Consider the following 18,685-nt stretch of genomic DNA (forward strand, 5'->3'; position numbering starts at 1 on the left):
CTCATATCAGTGTCAACAATTGATTGATACAGAGATCTGAAATTATTTTCTTAACTGCAGTTATTTTTCTATAATTTTATGAAAGAACTGGTCCTATCTAAAATATTTCTTTTATAAAAGCTGAAGTCTTTAATCTATACAGTTTTTCAAAATATTTTGTTTTATAATTATTATTATTATTATCTAGAAAAAAATTTAAATAATTTCCTTCTCTTTTTTGAATGGACTGCAGGTTATTTCTAAATGACTAACAGTAGTAACTATGAATAATAACTAATAGAATGATTAATGACTAATTTACAGAATATAAAGAGTTCAGCTTGAAGAGTTTTTTTTTAATTGATATTATTTTTAAGTTTGATCCCTATTATTGTTTGCATTATAAGTGGGTATTGTATAATACAATTGGACTTATATTTAACAATCTTTAGGATAAAACGGGTTGTCCTTGTTCTGCTGGTTTTGGTGGTAACAGATTGCAGGCTCGTCTTGCTACAAAGAAAGCGAAACCTGATGGTCAATATTTTCTAATGCCGCAAAATTTGATGAATTTTATGAAAGATGTTAATGTTGCAGATTTACCAGGTAATGTATAATTTTTAATTACTTGTTGAAAATGATTTGTAAAATTTATGACTAGACTTGACAAATGACTGAAGTAGTTAAAATTTTTCAACCATTATACCCGCACTATTTTATTGATTAACACTATTAATATTACCACTTAACACTTTAAGAACTCCACTTTAGAGGTGAGAATTTAAAATTATCTATTCCAGCAGAAAACTTTAACAACAAATTAACAAATATAGAAGATAACATTAAAATATTTGAGAAGTTAACAATAATAATAAAAATTATAAGAGAAATAACAAAAATTACAAATAGTTAAATAATATGAACAGGATAGTTTATTCAAATTGTACATGTTGAGAGAAATTTCAAATTTATATTGTTTATGCTTATTTCACATTCTCAAATGTAAGATTAAATATGAATGTAAAATTTCAGTACATTCAATCTGTAATTAGAAACAAAAGTGATTAAATTCAAAAATAGTTTCATTTCTTTTAATAGATAATTCAGCTGAATAATAATATAATGTTTAATCTATTTATAAGCTGAACTATGCAATGTTTCTTCTATTATGTTTTACTTATTGCCCAGAGTCAAAATACTGTTCCTTACAAAAAATTGTAGCAAACTTTTTGTTCCCAGAAGAGTGGGAAGGGATCCTGTGTGAATTTTTTTTTTTAAATTTCTGTAAGTTTTTTTTACTATTCATTTTATTTTAATTTTTGCTAAATGGATCCTTACCAAGTAATAATAAAAAAAATATAAAAAAAACATATCTGCTCCTATAAAGCAACTTATCCTGACTGATTGATTCATCAATGCCCAGTAAAAACTACTGAAGATAAACTGATGAAAATTTGTATACATATTCTTGTTAGTGTAGGTGCAGACTAAGAAAGATTTTTTGAAATCCCAAGTTTAAAGGTTTAAAATGTAGCAATGAAATTTACTATTTTTATAATCTCTCCGTAACAAATGAAGATATCAGCTTAATTTTGGTGTGTGTAATGTTCATGTGAGTTTTTGAAATTTTTTGAAATTCTAGATTTTTTTGAAATTCCAAGTATAAAGGGTAAAAATGGATTTTAATTTTTTTTTAAACCTGGCTATTTTTTCCTTATTTTTTTAGGTAACAACTGAAGATATCAACTTGATTTTTGGTGTGTGTAATTTTCAAATAAATATCTAAAAATCAATTTCTAGATTTTTTAAAATTTGAACATGAAAAGTGTCGATAAAGGTAAAAAGATTTGAACAATGATTGCATATTTTTCCCATTTCCAACTATACTTATGAGATATTCACTATATTGGGACTTCCAAATGCTCTTCAGGTAATATCTAAAACCATTTTGAGGTTTTTTGAATTTTTTTATTTTAAGGGATGCAACTGTGTATTGTGTGGTGCCTTAACAAACACAGTCATTGTTACTGTGTGTACGACACGACTGGCTGTACTCCCTGTACTCATTCAAAATGAAAAACTTTATTTCCATCCATTAAAATTGTTGCTTAAATTGCATCCTGACTGTTTAAATTAAAAACTCTTACTAATAGGTTTGCAAGTTTAATTTTTTCCTTTTCCTTTTTTTTGTAATATATCTTGAGCAGAAATCTAATTTTGTCAAAAGAAGACAGCCCCACTGTAAAGTATTTCTATTGAAGAAATTGCAGACATTGATAAGATTTAGTCATGTTATTAGCCTGGATAAGGTAAATTCATTCCAAGAATTTTGTGAAAACCAGTACTGCCACTTATAATCTGTTTTGTACTAATGCCATATAATCAAAAAAAATTACACAGATCAAGGTAATGAGTACAAATTGAAATAAATTAAGCCATTTGTATAAAATGCAATGTTTGTATGAAAATGAAACATAGCTTAGCAATTTACAGACATAGCACTACTTACATGTACTCAGCATAGATAATTCTTTGTATGAAAAATTATGCCTCTGTCTATGAATATAGGTAGTGCAATAAATTTTTCTATAAATTACCAAAATATCATACATCTGATTTTAATTTCCCCCCCCCCTGAATACTTCACCTTGGAACACGTTAGATCCTTTATTTATTTGCAGAAGTTTCTTTTTTCTGTTTTTCTATCTGCCCAGTACCTCTTCATTCTTTCTCATATCTCTTTCCTTTGTTCCACAGAAAGTTCAGTTCTGTTCTTGTGTTTTGGCGTTTCTTGGAAATTTTATTTCATCTTTTAATTCTCTTTAATATTTCTCTTTCTCTTATAATTTGTTCAGTTATTTTAGGTCCTCTTGGACTTGTGTGAGCCATTTACCTTTAGTTTTTTTTTACTTGAGAAGAAATAAAAAATTTTTAGTCAATCTATTGTTCATTTTAAATAAATGGGAGTAAAGTGCAATTCATTTTTCCTTATCGTGTCTGACAGTTTTTCAATTTTAGTATAAAGTTTATTATTTGGAATTAATTTTACCTGATTATTTTGAAATTTAGGACCTAAAATTTTTCTTATTTTTCTTTCTTTTTTTCTAGATTTTCTAGTAGATGTTTGTTGCACAATATTAGGGTTTCTGCCGCATAGTGCATCAGGCTTTATCACAATTTTATAGTTTCAAAATTTTGAGTTCCATGATGAAGACTGTCTGATCCATTCTGATTTTTGTAAATAGCAGAACAAAATAAAATTTAGTCTGTTTTATTAATTTTATCACAAGAACCATGCAGCCTTTTGTAAGCTTTCTTACTAAGATTGATTTAGTTAACAACTCTGTATTGCCTCGTGAAAAATGCAGTGTTATTTTACATTGCCATTTCTCATGAGCTATTAGTTGTATTGAATTTTTTACATGAAAAATTATTCTCAATTTAAAGGAGTGAAGTTATATTTCACTCGTTTTAATTTTTGGACCGAAGGGGGTAAGGGGCAACTCAAAAATTTTAAATGGGATCAATGGACAGTTGATACATCATTTTAAAGAGCTTGATGAGACAAGAAAAATGACACAATAAAAACTAAATTCTTATTGCCCAATCCAAAAAGGTGACCAATGTGTTTGTTTCAGATAGCCAGATAACTACGGTGTCTTAGTTTCAGATAACTATGGTTGTATGCTCCCCTTTAATTTTTTTGTTATTTGAGGTATCCAAATTCTCTCTTTGGAAATTTTTTCTGATAAGAGAGACTAAGTCAGTAAGCCGTAATTTAGAGTCCTGGTTTCAGGGTGGATGGGGGCAGGGCGATTCAAAATTTTGAAATGGGACATATGGTCGTGTATTATATTTTTATAAAGGTCTTTGCGAGACCATATATATATATACAGCAATGTGTAAATATATATATATATATATATACAGCAATGTGTAAATTAATCTGAACACAGATGTATTTAATAAAAAATAACAACTATCTAGAAAAAAATCATACTTGTACAGTCTGTGAATATCTAGTAATTAATATGCCCTCCTTTATTCTTAATCACTTCATGTACACGATTTGGTATAGATTCAACAAATGTAGTAGGCATTTTTCTCGATTTCTTCATCATGAAACCATATGATATTGTTTTAATGAGGACAATTTTTGTGGTAAAATTCATTTTTGAAAGTTGTGTTTTTGACTACTGCTCAAAGATTTTAATGATTTAAGTCTGGGGAGTTCCCTGGCAGGAGCACTTATTAATGTTTTGTTAAAAATTTTCTACTTTTTCGACAGTATGACAGCAGCAAATCTTGTTTGAACATTCCATTGCCATGTGAGAATTTGTTTTGAAGTTGTCTCACAGCTCTTTCCTTCTGAATCTTGATATATCCATCAATTTCCAACATACCATCTCTCAAAACTAGTGAACAAGGATCTTCAAATGTGAAACAACCTCAAAATTTTTTTCTCGAATTGTTTAACTGATTGGCGAATATGAGCCGGTGATGTATTTTATCTTATGCTTTTCTAACATATGAAACCTCTGAACGTGAAAATGTGACTCGTCAGAAAACAACATTTTTTCAGTCTTTTGTCCAAGTAGCATGTGCTTTGGCCCACAAGAGCCTTTTTTTGCACATTGCTGGTGTTAAACGCTGCTTTTTAGTTGACAAGCTTTTTTTGTCCAGCTCCAAGAAGTCTGTATCTAACAATTGTCACATGTAAATATGTTCCACTGGCTTCTAATTCTCAATTTAAGTCCACAGCAGATAATTTTTATTGTTTACTTTTTTCCTCTAATAACTTATTCTGTGGTGGGTAGTTTTCTTTTACAGCCACATTGGCCTGTACTTTGAAGTGAAAAGGGATCAGTTTCTTTAAATTGTTTTAAAATAGCATTCACTGTCACTAACCCAACACCACTCTCAGAAGTTATTTGTCATTGTGTCATACTTGTATGCTCAGAAAGAGAAACAACTTTTTCGAACGCTTTCTTGGAGTTATGTCCATTATTATTATATTCAGAAAATACAAAAATGAAATAAACTTTTACAAAACAATTTTTATAACATGAAAATTGCTAAATAACCAAAGAACAATAACTTCACATTATACAAACAATTTAAAGGATGCATATGGTCAAGCATGTAGCCAGAACAAACTAATAAATTTTAAAAAATCCCTGTGTTCAGTTTAATTTGCACGCTATTGTAGATTAAAGTTTAGAGGCATTTGGGGAAAACATCAGGAGAGAAAAATAAAAAATCAGATGACATAATGAAAACAAAAAGAACCTTTTTTATCCATAATCTACTCCTATTTACTAAACTACTGCTAGCAATCATGATTTCAGACAGTTATTTGCTATAATCAAGTGATATTCAAATACCTTCAAACATATAGTGTATGTATATCTGGGCTAAAAATCGGCCAAAAAACATTCCTGTTAGATCATATATAATCCTATCATGAAAATGGACTGAGAGAACTGTACCAACAAGCATGATTAAAAAGAGTACCAATTTTCGTAGAACCACACTAATTCAATATTGAAAACATTATGATCTAGAAGTAATGCGTTTTATGAAATTAATAAGATTAAATCTAGAAAATAAGTGTAACATAGCTACTGTTATTGCCTGTGTGATTCGACTGGCTACACCTGCCTCTCGTTACTTTACTAAAAAACATTTTAAAAAAATATTGGCCGTGATGGGAAACACAAGTACTCATTTAGTGCAAATGAAGCCATGATGGGGGATTGCATTCCTCTTAGATCATACAATCCTAGCATGAAAATGGGACTAAGGGAACTACACGAAGGAATATGATTCAAAAAAGTACAAAAAAAGTATTAAAGTTATATTAGGTCAACTAGAACATAAGTGTAACAGTAGACAAGCTGTAGTAGATGTTATAATAGATTTAGCAATAGACTTGATAATCTCACTTTGCCACTTTGTATGTTAAAAAATGTGCACATGTACATACAGATATTCATACACTTACATGTAAGAACCTAAATGTACTGATCTATTGTTTTCTAAAGACAGAGAACAATAGAGAATATGCATGCTAAACCTATTAAAATTAACTGTATTTCAGTATTTAATTGTCAGCTCATTTCACCGCATAAGATTAAAGTTGGAGCTAATATAATAGACATTAGCTCCAACATTTTGTGACTAGTCATGGGGCTATTCATTAGCTCTCTTAAGTTGTGTGGTTTTTCGGCTCTGATCTTTACATTTACTAATCTGTTAGGTTGTATTGATGTTATTTCTGTGCAAAAATAAAAATTATATTTTATTGCAGATCAGAAAAGATGCATGCTCTGAAGAGTAAGATTAAATTCTTATCTTTTCTGACCTGAAATTTTGGTACAGGAAACTTAAATTTTTTCTGATAATTAGACATTGGTATGTTCAATTAAAATTGTTCTTCTGAAAACAAAAATAAAACTTATGTACATAACAAAAAATGCAAGTTCTTGAACATCTTGAGATGGTGAATCTCTGCAACACCTTTAGAATTAGGCACTCATATAACAACAATTAAAGATGAAAAAAAAAATAATAAAGAAGCTAACTTTTCTTGCATACCACTCACAAAAACAATGTAGGAAGTGAGAGATAATCAAGGATCTTCTATGGTATCCAATCTTATTATCAATATAAATTAACTATTATCAATAAACGAATTATCATTCATTCCTGTATTATTAGGTTTTTCATCTATTTATTAATTAATGGTGGTTCTATTACTTGAATGGTATTGTTTAGTTTTTTGACAAATTATATTATTAAATAAAGAAATCTATTTTCTGTTTCAGGAGTTGGTAAAGCACTCTCTTTTAAGTTAAAAAATATGGGTGTAAGAACATGCTTAGATCTTCAGTGCTACAATCTGTCTGAATTACAATCTGAATTTGGAATCAAAAGTGGACTAGCTCTTTATAAGTAGGAAAACATTTTTATCAGTAGAAATGTTTCTTGCACTTTTTTTGCTAGAAAAAAAAGAAAACAATGTTTATATCAGTTTATTTTATAAAAATTCCATAGGTAAATTATGTTTACAAGGCCGTAATGTTAACATCGTTGGTTGCTGGTTATAAATCAGTTAAGTGGACTGTATAATAAAATGACACATTTGTACGTAACTGACACTGATTGACATCTTTATTGTATAGATCGACACTCCATGCTAATTGTATACCATTACACATTACATTACATTTACATTATTCAAAATCCTTACCAACAGACAGCTGCACAGTATAATAAAATGTCTATCATATGACACTTAAACTTACATGGACTTCTTACATAAAATACAAAACAAAATCAAAAGCAATGTTAATATACTTCAGTCACATCACATAAATTCCCATTATTTTTGGAAAAGACCATTATTGTTGTGTTTCATTCAAAACTAGTAAAAAATAGATCATACACAAATTAACAAAATACTTCCAACAAACTCAAAATGTGCAAATTATTCTATAATGATTTTATTTGATTTTAGCAGTTACGTGCAGCTCTACACGCAAACTATGTTGAGTTTATAAATTGCTAATGGTATGTGTAAAATATTTTTTATTGTGATTTATGAATATTCAAAATATGAAGTAATCGATTCAATTTGTAAAATCAATATTTGATTTAAAAAAAATAAAAATATTGTTGCGTGTTTCGTGCGGCTTGATCAGGATATTGAGAGGTTGTTGACAATTTAGAATGTTTATATAATTATACAGTTTATTGCTTTAAAATGTTCAAATTACAGCCAGGCAAATTACTAGTAATAACAATGGTAATAAATACATTAATGATAATAATAAGTGACAATAATAAAACAATTAATTAACACAAATATTAATATAGTAATTACAACCATAATAATAGTCAGGATAATAGTAGTAAACGTTATTTACAGGACATAAAACATAACATAATCAAAACAGTAAGTATTACATAAAAACAGAGAAAAATACATAATGTAATCAACAAAGATAACAATTAAAATATTACACATCAAATAGTGATAGTAATGTCAGTAGTAAGTAATAAATACAGATTACACATAAGACTGAGTTCAAAATAAATAATCCTTTGGAATTTATTCCAGATACATAAACAGAAAACTAGCATTCAGACCCATTAACAAAAGAAACCGCTAGTTTTAACCCTTTTCAACCACAGTCTTATATTAACAAAAAGTCTTTTGAAATTCACTTACAAATCCCTTTTATTGTCTACCCTAATAGTTTATGAATGAAGTCTATTGCATTATTTCTTTCACATATACACTTTAGTTTTACTGTAACTCACCGATATTATTTCTTGGTTACTGGAATTACTCGTGGCATCACCTTAATCGTATCAAACTGGATACTCTCCTTGTCGGACTGACGTCTCGCAGACTTACACCTGTGACTCTCCAACCTGGACCGTCGTATGTATCGCTATACTGGTTTGCAGAACTCTGCCGAACCCACACAATGCCACACAACTCGCAGCCTCTTCTCACCGATGCCGTAACGCCTCGCAGACTGGTTCTAATAGAACTCTGCTGAACTGATTTTTAGCTGGTCTTACGGGACTATTTATACGACTAGCTTATTTACCTGCTGGACTGGACCTAAGTCAAAGCGTGAGAACAGTTAACTGAGGTTTTTGTTTCCATGAATTTCAAACCTGGTCTCTTCTCACCGTATAACAGGTGTTCAGCAGACAGTGTAACAAAGGGCGATTGTTAAACGGACATATACTCTACAAAAACGGTTCTCCTTTGTTTTCCTTTCTGGATTCTTCAATTATTATATTAATTATTACTTTCATAAAAATTGGTAAGAATCTGTTATTCAGGTCCGCTATACCGGTCTTGTTACAATATTTATAAACCTGCAGTACCACAATTCATATAAGTAAAGAGATTGATTAAATCTTTATTTCTGTAGAATAATACAGATAGTATTTTTATATTCATTTTTACACCAGCACCTAGTTATAAACTACATTATTGGTTCTTTTATTATCACAGTAAATAAAGAGTTCACTGCTCTACTCGAGAACATGCCACATACAATACAAGTTTACTCATGAGAAAAGCAGACAGATTACAACAGAATTGTCACATCTGGGCTTCCATTTTAGGCTGTAAAACAAAATTATCATGTCTAGAAAGTTAAATAAAATATGTATCTCAAACCATGTAGTGTTTTTGCGAGTTTTATTTTGGTTTAATTAATGAGACTTGCTTTAATTAATTAACAGGAGTTATTGCAGTCTGATTTTATCCCATTTGATTTTATGATGATCCAAGCATATTGTTATTCTCACTACTCTTGATTTACTCATTTCTTCTGCCTAGTAGCACTTTTCACACAACTTCATTTGTTGAATTTTTGTTATTTTGTAGTGTAATGATTGATTCCGTGTTTTATCAGTTTGGTTTTATTTGTTTTTTATTTATTTTTAGTCTGTTAATCATAATTTGTACTTTTAAACTTCTGTTTTAATTTATTGATAAAAATCTTAGTAAATTCTTGGGATGAATTAGAATTATAAAACTGTCTTTTTAAGGTCAGTTATATCACAAATAAAATAAGCAACCTTTTCTGTCACCACTTTCATACAACTATGATTATAAAAGCCTCCTGGCAAGGATCCAGCTAGGTAACAGGTAGACTTTTTCTTCAGTAGTTCTTACCTCTACTAAACATTAATCTTCTGACTGCTTAGTTTTAGCTGACCTTCTGTAGCTACATATAAAAGGATTTGAGTTCTGCATTTTTCTTTGTTACAGTTACACTGGTCAATAAAAATGTTTTGAAACTGACATTTGGCTAGGTTTTATAAATTTTTTTTGTACTGAATTTGAATATCAACTCAAAACTTGTCCTAATATCTTTGTTTACCTCTTATGAGTAATTAACTAATCATGGTAATTCAAATGACTACCTGTAAATTATTTATATTTCTACAGAAAATAAAGTTAAAGACACTGCTATTTAAGAGAATTATAAAAATACCTTGATGTTGGGTAAAGTTAACAAAAAACACAGCTCGTATTTGCCAAAAGAAATTGGACTTTAATTGGAAAACAACTGAACTTATGTTAAAGCATAACCTTAAATTAAAAGAAATTATGAAATTAACATAACTTAATGATACTTAATAAATATCAGTTGAATCAACATATGAACAATGATATTAAATTAGCAAATACATGAATATACACTTTAAATATACAATGTAACAAAGCCTGAAAACAAGAGAACATAAAACACGTTATTTTCAACTACATACTTAGAAAAACAAAACATCAATAAACATAGTCTGACTGGAAAACTATTACATTACTGACATATGCTGTAATATTGAAAAATTAGCAATGAACAGATGTCATTAACTTAGAAAAATAAATTACAATAATTTCAGTATAAAAAAGATTTAATTACAATATAATCACATTAAAGTAAGTAATAATATAAATAGAGTTCATTTGGTAAATAAGCATTCTTGAAAATATAAAATTACAAAGTCCTAAAACATAACTGCACATCAGGAGTAACTTGCTTTAGGTTAATTTACTAGAAGTATTATGAATACAGTTCATGAGTAGAAAAGGATTAATCTCGGCGATTAACAAGTTACAAGGTTAAATTATAGAGTTAATTATCATGACAACAAATTGCAATAATAAAGCACATAAAATAGGTTGCAGCTGAACAATGACACAACCTTATATAAGTCACCTGTCGTGACTGTACTTAAGTGAGTAAATGGTTTTTTAAACTAAACTTGAAATTGAAACCTGAAAGGCATAAGGTATGATGAACTGAATGGTCCACAAATTTTAATGATAAAATAACTGTTTAACGTAATAAATAATGAAAATTGAACTTGCCTGTAGCACACAAATATTAGCAAGAGACGAACTCGTGAATGAAGGTAAATGAATACATACAGTAATCCTGGGCGTAGTCCGCAGTGGTGTATCAGGAATACAGGAGTGAGACGTGGTTTAGAGGTTAAACAGGAAGTGGCGTCTCAAATATGTAGCAACGAGTTTGGAGAGATTCTGCATCGATGAAAATTGTAGTAAGCAGCTGGAGAAGAATCGGCGTCGATAGAATTGGCAGTTTGTAGTGATTGGAACACTTTCCATAGAGACATAAATAGTGAATTTGAAGAATAACTTAACAAAGAAACGAGGCTGGATGAACATAGAAAACTGTGAAATCACGAAAAACTGACGAGTAGAACTAGAGAATATTTCGACAGAGAAATACCGCAACGTTTATAAGAATATGAAGACGATGAAATTATTAACATTATACGACAGAGAGAGAACATTGAAGCCTGGTCCTCCCAAGGCGGGAGGACCAGGATCCGCACAACATGAAAGTCAGGACTAGAATGACCAAAGTTGGCGTGGTGAGAGGTAGGGGAAGCGAACCAAGCAATGGACAGAAGAGTGTGTGTGTGTGTGTGTTGACAACAAGAGTAGTGTCTGTGTTAGTATGAGAACGATTGGAGAAAACGTGTGGAATTCAGGAACGAAGACATAACAAAAATAATTTACAAGCAAGCAGACCACTAAAGAATTACATAAGAGTGATAAAATAGTTTGAATACGCAAGTTGAAGAAATGACATCAGGGCAGACAAAGAGAAATAGACGTCTAGGAAGTATGACAATATTGAAATTGGTTGAGAATAAAAAACACTTAAGAATAATATATATATTAAGACTAAACAGTAATAAATAATGCGAGATGTGAAATACGTTGACACCAATATGATGATGCAATCAGTAAGTCAAACTGGAGACAGAGAAATGATATTGAAAACAAACCCAAACAACCTATTTAAAAATACACGTAGTTAAGCCTTACAAAAATGCAAAATAAAATTACCAAGCCTGTAAACTTCAAGACTCGACCATAACCTTGAATTCATTGGAATAAAAAAACTTTACGCGTTGGCGTAAACACTTGATATAACACTGTAATAATGAAATAATACATTATTCATGAATCCATTATTCATTTGTTTACTAAGTTGTTTGTTATAGATTTTTTTTATTTTTTTATTATTAATGGTATTATTAAGAAAATAAATAGGTTTGAGATAAGCCTAAAATATCCTACAAGATACACACTGTCAGATCAGTTCATCAAAACAAAATTTAATTTCATTGACTAGTGGTTGTAGATATTTATTACTATATAATTTCCCATAAAGGAATATTTTGTGTCTATGGCGTTCTCTGTTTCTTCTGACAAATAATTATTGAGATTGGTAAGAAAGTAATTTATATTTTTCACAAATAGATAGTTTAATGTTTGTTTTTAAGTACATTTGTCAATGTTATGATTTTTCTCTTTGTCATTTGATAGCTGTCACTTTTAGCATACTTTAACATAGTAGAAGCATTGTGTATAATTTTATGTGCATCTGTTAATTTATGATCACTTTTAACATGGAGTGCAAAAACAAACATTTTCAACATGTTTTACTTTTTTTATTTCTATAACCAAGAAAGATGATGAGACTTAAGCAAAGAGATATGTGAAGTTTATGGTGTTGATTACCTAAATGAATGCACCTGACATAATTGGTTTAACAAATTCCATTTCTGGAAATTTTTCTCTCAAAGATGACCAACATTCTGGTCAACCTACTGAACTTGATCAGACCAAATCAAAGTCGTAATTGAATCAGATCAACAAATAACTTTACAAGAGATTGTGGAGAGGTTAAATGTATCATACACAACAATTGAAAATCACATCAGATGTCTTTGATTCTTTAAGAAGTTCAATATTTGGGTTGCACATAAATTGAAAGATATTCACTCATCACAAGAAATATATATTTGCAATACGCATCTGAAACGCTGTGAAGCCAACCCTTTTTTGAACCAAATCATCATTGGTGATGAAAAATGATCACCTGCAACAGTGGTTCCCAATGTTTTCATTGCCATGAACCCTTATAGCCCATTCTGTGGTCTGACAGACCCCCTAAACTTTTCTTAATTAACTTGATCAATTTAACATGTTCTCATTAAATATTAGAATAATGCAACAAATTAAACATCTCAAGAAGTGATAGTGGAATTACATTTCAATTTTAGGTTGTAAATGTGTCTGAGAATATATAAAAATGGACATAATTTTATAAGTTGTCCAGGCTGAATTGGCCCAGATCTGATCTAGGTGATGGTTGCCTAGCTAGCGCAAGACTATAATATGCTTCTCATGGAAGACAGTATAATATATATATATGACATAATAAATTTAACGGTATAATTTAGGGTGTAATCTTTTCTTTTTTTTTTTTTTTTTTTAATAGTTTCTTTTGTACTAATGTTTATTACAATCAATAAACAAATTCACATCATAAATTTTTTAATTATTTTTTGTCTTATATTTATATTAAAAAAATGATTAATAACTTTTAATTACTTAAAGTAAAAAAAATTAAAGATAATTATTACCTTGAAATGTAGGTATTTTTTGTTTTTCTTTGTTTTTATTAGTTTGACAAATCTTTTTTCAGTAGAAGTTTTACACTTTACGTTATAATGTATTTCGTTATGAATTTTGTAACTAGCACTAGCATAATGCAAATAACTAAAGTAAAAAATTACAATGCTGCCAAATATATAGCACTTCACTCCCTAATGCATGTTTTTGTCTTTTTCTGACAATTTTAATGAACTCTTACTTCCCAAATTGATGATATGTTCAATTTGTTGTTCTAGAAGTCCTTGCAGCTTGCGAAACTCAACTTCGTTTTTTTAACATATTCGCAACATTTTATCCAGTCCTCAACTGAGAGTTCTGCGAAGTTTTTATGACAAATTTCCATTGTTGCAGCTGTCATAAATTGTACATTTTCAGCTGCGATATAGTTTTTTACCTGTGCCAATATAATTTCAATGGGATTCAAATCAGGATGATATGGGGGTAGGTGTAAAACAGGAAACCTGCCTTCCTCCAATATCTTATCTATCATATATGTTTTCAGATGATTTTTATTTTTTTTTAATTGTCTCATACAACTGAACTTTCATCAAATTTTCATGGAATGGTTGCTGTTAGTCCGCAGCCAGTCAATCATTGATTTTTTTGTTGATGCTGAATTCGGTGCTCAACTTTCTTCAGCATTGTGATAAGAAGCATTATCTAAAATAACACTGTTTACTGGCAAGGTAGACATTAATTTTTCTCTTATCCACTTTAAAAACATGTTGCAGTTCATCTGAGAATGATAACCACCTGAGGAAAATTTGACTTTCCATACTGTCAAGCAGTTGGGAATAAATCCCATTTCTCACCATCAGTGTGGATATTATTATCCTTTCTCATTTTGAAATTGGCACAGCAAAACAACTCAGATACATTTGAAGGTTGCCAACATTTCTGTTGGCAGTGAGAACTTAAATATAAGTCTCATCAATGTAGACTATTGGTCTTCCTTCAACTCTATATTCTTCAACTTTATTCAAATACACAAACAAACCGTTTGCACTGAATATCATGTTTTTCAGTAGAAATTATTTCTGATTCTCTTCCATTTGAAGACCAAGTTTAACAAAAGTGTCTGTAAGCTACTCTTTTGCCCATTAAATACCGCATCACTTTTTAGTTTTGCGGTAAGTTTCCTTAGAGAAGGCAAGCACCCCAAGCTTGCCTTCTCTAAAGAAGTCTTTTTTTTTGTTAATTTTAATTAACCAAGGTTAATTAAAATTTTAATACTTAACGTCATATAGCATTCCAATCAAAACTGTCTGGGTTTGTCACTTCCTTTTTGCATTTTATTCTTTTGTGAGGAGAACTGAATTTTTTTTCTGAAGCTATTTCAATAAACTTATTTTTTAGACTGCTGTCGCACACACAACACATTCTACAATTTTTTTGGGATCATTAGCAAATATTCCAACTGTAGCTTCTCCTGTCATGTAATTAAAAGCATTGTGTATAATTTCTTTCCCTTGGCAGTGAATATCTTTTCCACCTAAATTAGACATAATATCCAAAATAATAAAATCAATTCACTACCATAAGAATAGAGCTGACAAAAATTTGTCAGCTCTATTTAACGCAAATGAATTACTTTTAAAATTTCACTTAAGATTTCAACTACTTTCATGAATTGATACTCAAAGAATGCTAAAATCGGACAATAACCTTACTCTTCAGACACACAAGTAACTGGACAAGTTTTAATACATGTTGAGTTTCTGATGGTTGGTTCTAGACTGACCAACTACATTAGAAAAATTCATTAAATAAGAGTAAAGTGAGAATTTATAGAGTAACAAAAAAAGTGAGAAATTAAATTTTAAAGAGAAACCTGATTTTTAACATAACTGCCTGCCAAAAATTATATGATCGATGTTATTGTTTATAATAATTTAATTTATAACAAAAAAAATATATATCATATGTAACTGCAAATACAGTATAAATTAGAACAGAATCATTTAAAAAACAAGTTAGTCTCTGAAGCAATTAGGAATGGTTTGTATAAATAGAAATTTAATGTTTCATTTGAATGACACATCATAAGTTATTATTCACACAAACCTGAATAAAAGGATTGTTGTTATGTATGACTCATAGCCTAGGCTAGCATATGGTTGTTCACCACTCCCAGAACAAAGGGTGAAGAGCATAGCATAAACAGTAGACATCAATCTTGTGCTTGTTTGGTTTGGATATTATGTGCAATTATAAAACTATAAATAAATATACTTTGGCCTAAACACTAATCAGCAACTGTCGATTAGCCACCTGAATAATATTTCATAACATATCTCTTTCAGTATCTAGTAAAGAAATAAATTATTAATTTAATAATATATAAATTCAGAATTAAGTAACTAATAAATATAAAATGTGAATTTGTTTATTGATTGGAATAAATAAAAATAGTCGTTCCATATATATACTGTTTTTAATTGAATAGTATTATAAAACCTGTCCTAAGGGAACAAAAGATATACAGGTATGTATATATGATCTGATATTCATCAGATCTGTGCCAATTCGGCTTGAACAAGTTATACATGATGTCACGGAAAAAATTTTTCAGGCTTACCTTAAAGTTTTCAGTGCGATGGTTGATGTTTTGCAGCTACCGGTTTTCCGAAGTCTGGTTCAGTTGTAGACACTCAAAGTTGCAAATCTGGTTCTTTTACATTTTGAATAATATCAGATGTGTGAGATGATCATTATTTATTGCAAGAAAGTCACGTAGAGAAAGAGAGAGAGAGAGAAATGAAACAAATTCTCAGTTAGTAACTCAGTGTGATCATAAGTTTAATTTCGTTATTGATGCTTGAATCTTATCCTAAACAAACACTGTTAAGACTAGATCTTAAAAAGCTAAAAATGTCAGATAAATAAGCAAGCCAAGAAAAGTTGTACTGTCACTTTTTAATGTTCAAATTTCGAGGCAAATAGAAAACCCCTCACCTTATCAGCAGGCTGAAGCAGTTGTATTAACACTTTACCTTGTGATAATCTGTCCACAGAAATTTTTGTCTTCACTTCCCATTTCTTGACATAGTACAGTAGAGATGCAAGAATTAAGAGGCCAAGGTTTAGTTAAATATATTATTTTCACTCCACCATCAAGAACAGATTTCATATAAGTAGACATAGTACATGAGTCCAATGCTTCAAGATGAACACTACCATGAGTCAATTTTGAAACGAATTGAATGCACACCACAAGTTTGTTAAACTTTCCTGCCATAGTCATTGCACCCCAACACATTTAACCCAGTTAATTCTATTGCCTTTAATATAATTATTAACAACAACAAACATAACCTCTCTGGTAGCATGTAATAGCTTTGCATTACAAAATAATATGTCTTCATAAATGTCATTATTATGTTCATACCTCACAAAGCTTAATAGATTTGCATTGTCTGAAATGTCATTGCTTTCATCCAGTTGCAATGCAAAATATTCACTTGATCCACTCATTCAACTAATGTGCTCAACATTTTCAGTCATTTCATCAATTTGTCTTTTTATTGTATTATTTGATAACAGAATTGAAGACACTTTATACATTTATCACCACACATGATAATTGTTTTAATTCCTCACTCCAGGAAGAATTAGATTTTCTGCTATCATATGTGGCTGTCTTTGTAGCTACCATATGATCAACTTCATAAGAAGCTAGAATGGCCATTTCATTGTTTAAACTTGATATAAAACTCTTTGTTGATTTCTTACAGTCATTTAGTTGGATAAGCTTACTTCTAAATATTCAGGTGGTTTATTTGCAATCACTATGTTTAGTTTATAAATACTACTGCAGTTTTGAAGATTTCTTGGAGTTATTTGATAGAACTTCATTGTAAATAACACATTGTGGCTTCTTCTTCTGATCTAATACTCTGAATCAAAATTACAAATAATATCCAAATAGTTTTGACATTTCTTTAACTGTATTTCTGAATTTGAAACTATGTGAATTATTGTCTTCACTGTTTGGGCGCTTTAGAGAATCTGATTTTAACCAGCGATCCATACTGTTCAAAGGAAAATTAACTTTAAATCACAAGTACCATGTTTTCAACTTCCAAGACGGTTACCACAAGTCTGAACCAATCACACTCAATCAGTTTCTACCAAAATAGTTAAGATTGTTGGAAGTAGTGTGTTACTTATAGCAAACGATAGCTGGTGGGAAAAAATGGGTTGTTTAACTCTACCCAAGTAATGGTATAAACATTCCTTTGTAAATTCTGAGACTAGAAATTCTTGTGACAAAACTAAAAATATTCTTACAAACTGAAAACATGATAAATTGAAGTCTAAAATAATCTAATTTTGAAAATAAAATTAATTATTTTTCTTATTATTATTATTTTTATTTTTAGAGGTGATGCTCTTACAGACCTTTCCAAGTGCATTTACAGACCCCAGGTTGCGTACCGGTAGTCTCAATTATCAAAAATGATCATGGTCCAAGCATAATGGACCCGCACAAGACACATTGAAGCGAACTGCATAAAAAAATAGATCATGCTGTCAGTTTCGTGAAATTACGAAGTTGTGTATTTTGAGCTGCTTCCATGAAACCAAACAATCAATTCAGATGTTTACTGTCAACACCTAATGAAACTAGTGGAAACAGTCAAAGTAAAATGAATAGAATTGGCTAATTGTAAAGAAATCCATGTTCCAACAAGACAATGCAAGGCCTCACACATATTTGGTAACTCATGGAACATTATTGGAGTTTGATTGGGAAGTGATATACCCCTCCACCATATAACCCCCTGATCTTGCACTATCAGATTACCATTTATTTTGAAGTTTGCAAAACTCTGAATGGTAAAACTGTCATTATTGATGATTACCCGAAATCACACTTGGTTCTTCAGTTTTTTACTGATAAGAACCAGAAGTTGTATAAGTATGGAATCATGAAGTTGCCAGAATGATGACAAAATGGAAAATATATAATTGATTAAAGTTAATTTTTTTGTATAAAAAAACTTTATTTACCACTACAAAACCGAAATTACTTTCTTTCCAATTCAGTAAATAATCATGATTTTCTGATTTTGCTGTATATTGAATTTATAACCTTTTTATTTACATTTTCACTATATTTATACCAAAATTTATTAAAAATCTGAAGATTCTCTTCAGATATGAGTCCAC

General features: G+C 29.9%; 1 protein-coding gene across 1 annotated transcript in view; it reads left to right on the forward strand.

The window, feature by feature from the left end:
- The window catches only part of Rev1 (Rev1 DNA directed polymerase), a 76,809-nt gene that overhangs the window by 27,278 nt on the left and 30,846 nt on the right, over positions 1-18,685 (forward strand). The window contains exons 5-6 of the mRNA XM_075382046.1: positions 432-585; positions 6,807-6,933. Coding sequence (XP_075238161.1) covers positions 432-585; positions 6,807-6,933 — 281 coding nt within the window. The remainder of the gene's footprint in view (positions 1-431; positions 586-6,806; positions 6,934-18,685) is intronic.

This window comes from Lycorma delicatula, chromosome 1 (assembly GCF_047948215.1).
Source record: "Lycorma delicatula isolate Av1 chromosome 1, ASM4794821v1, whole genome shotgun sequence".
Lineage (NCBI taxonomy): Eukaryota > Metazoa > Arthropoda > Insecta > Hemiptera > Fulgoridae > Lycorma > Lycorma delicatula.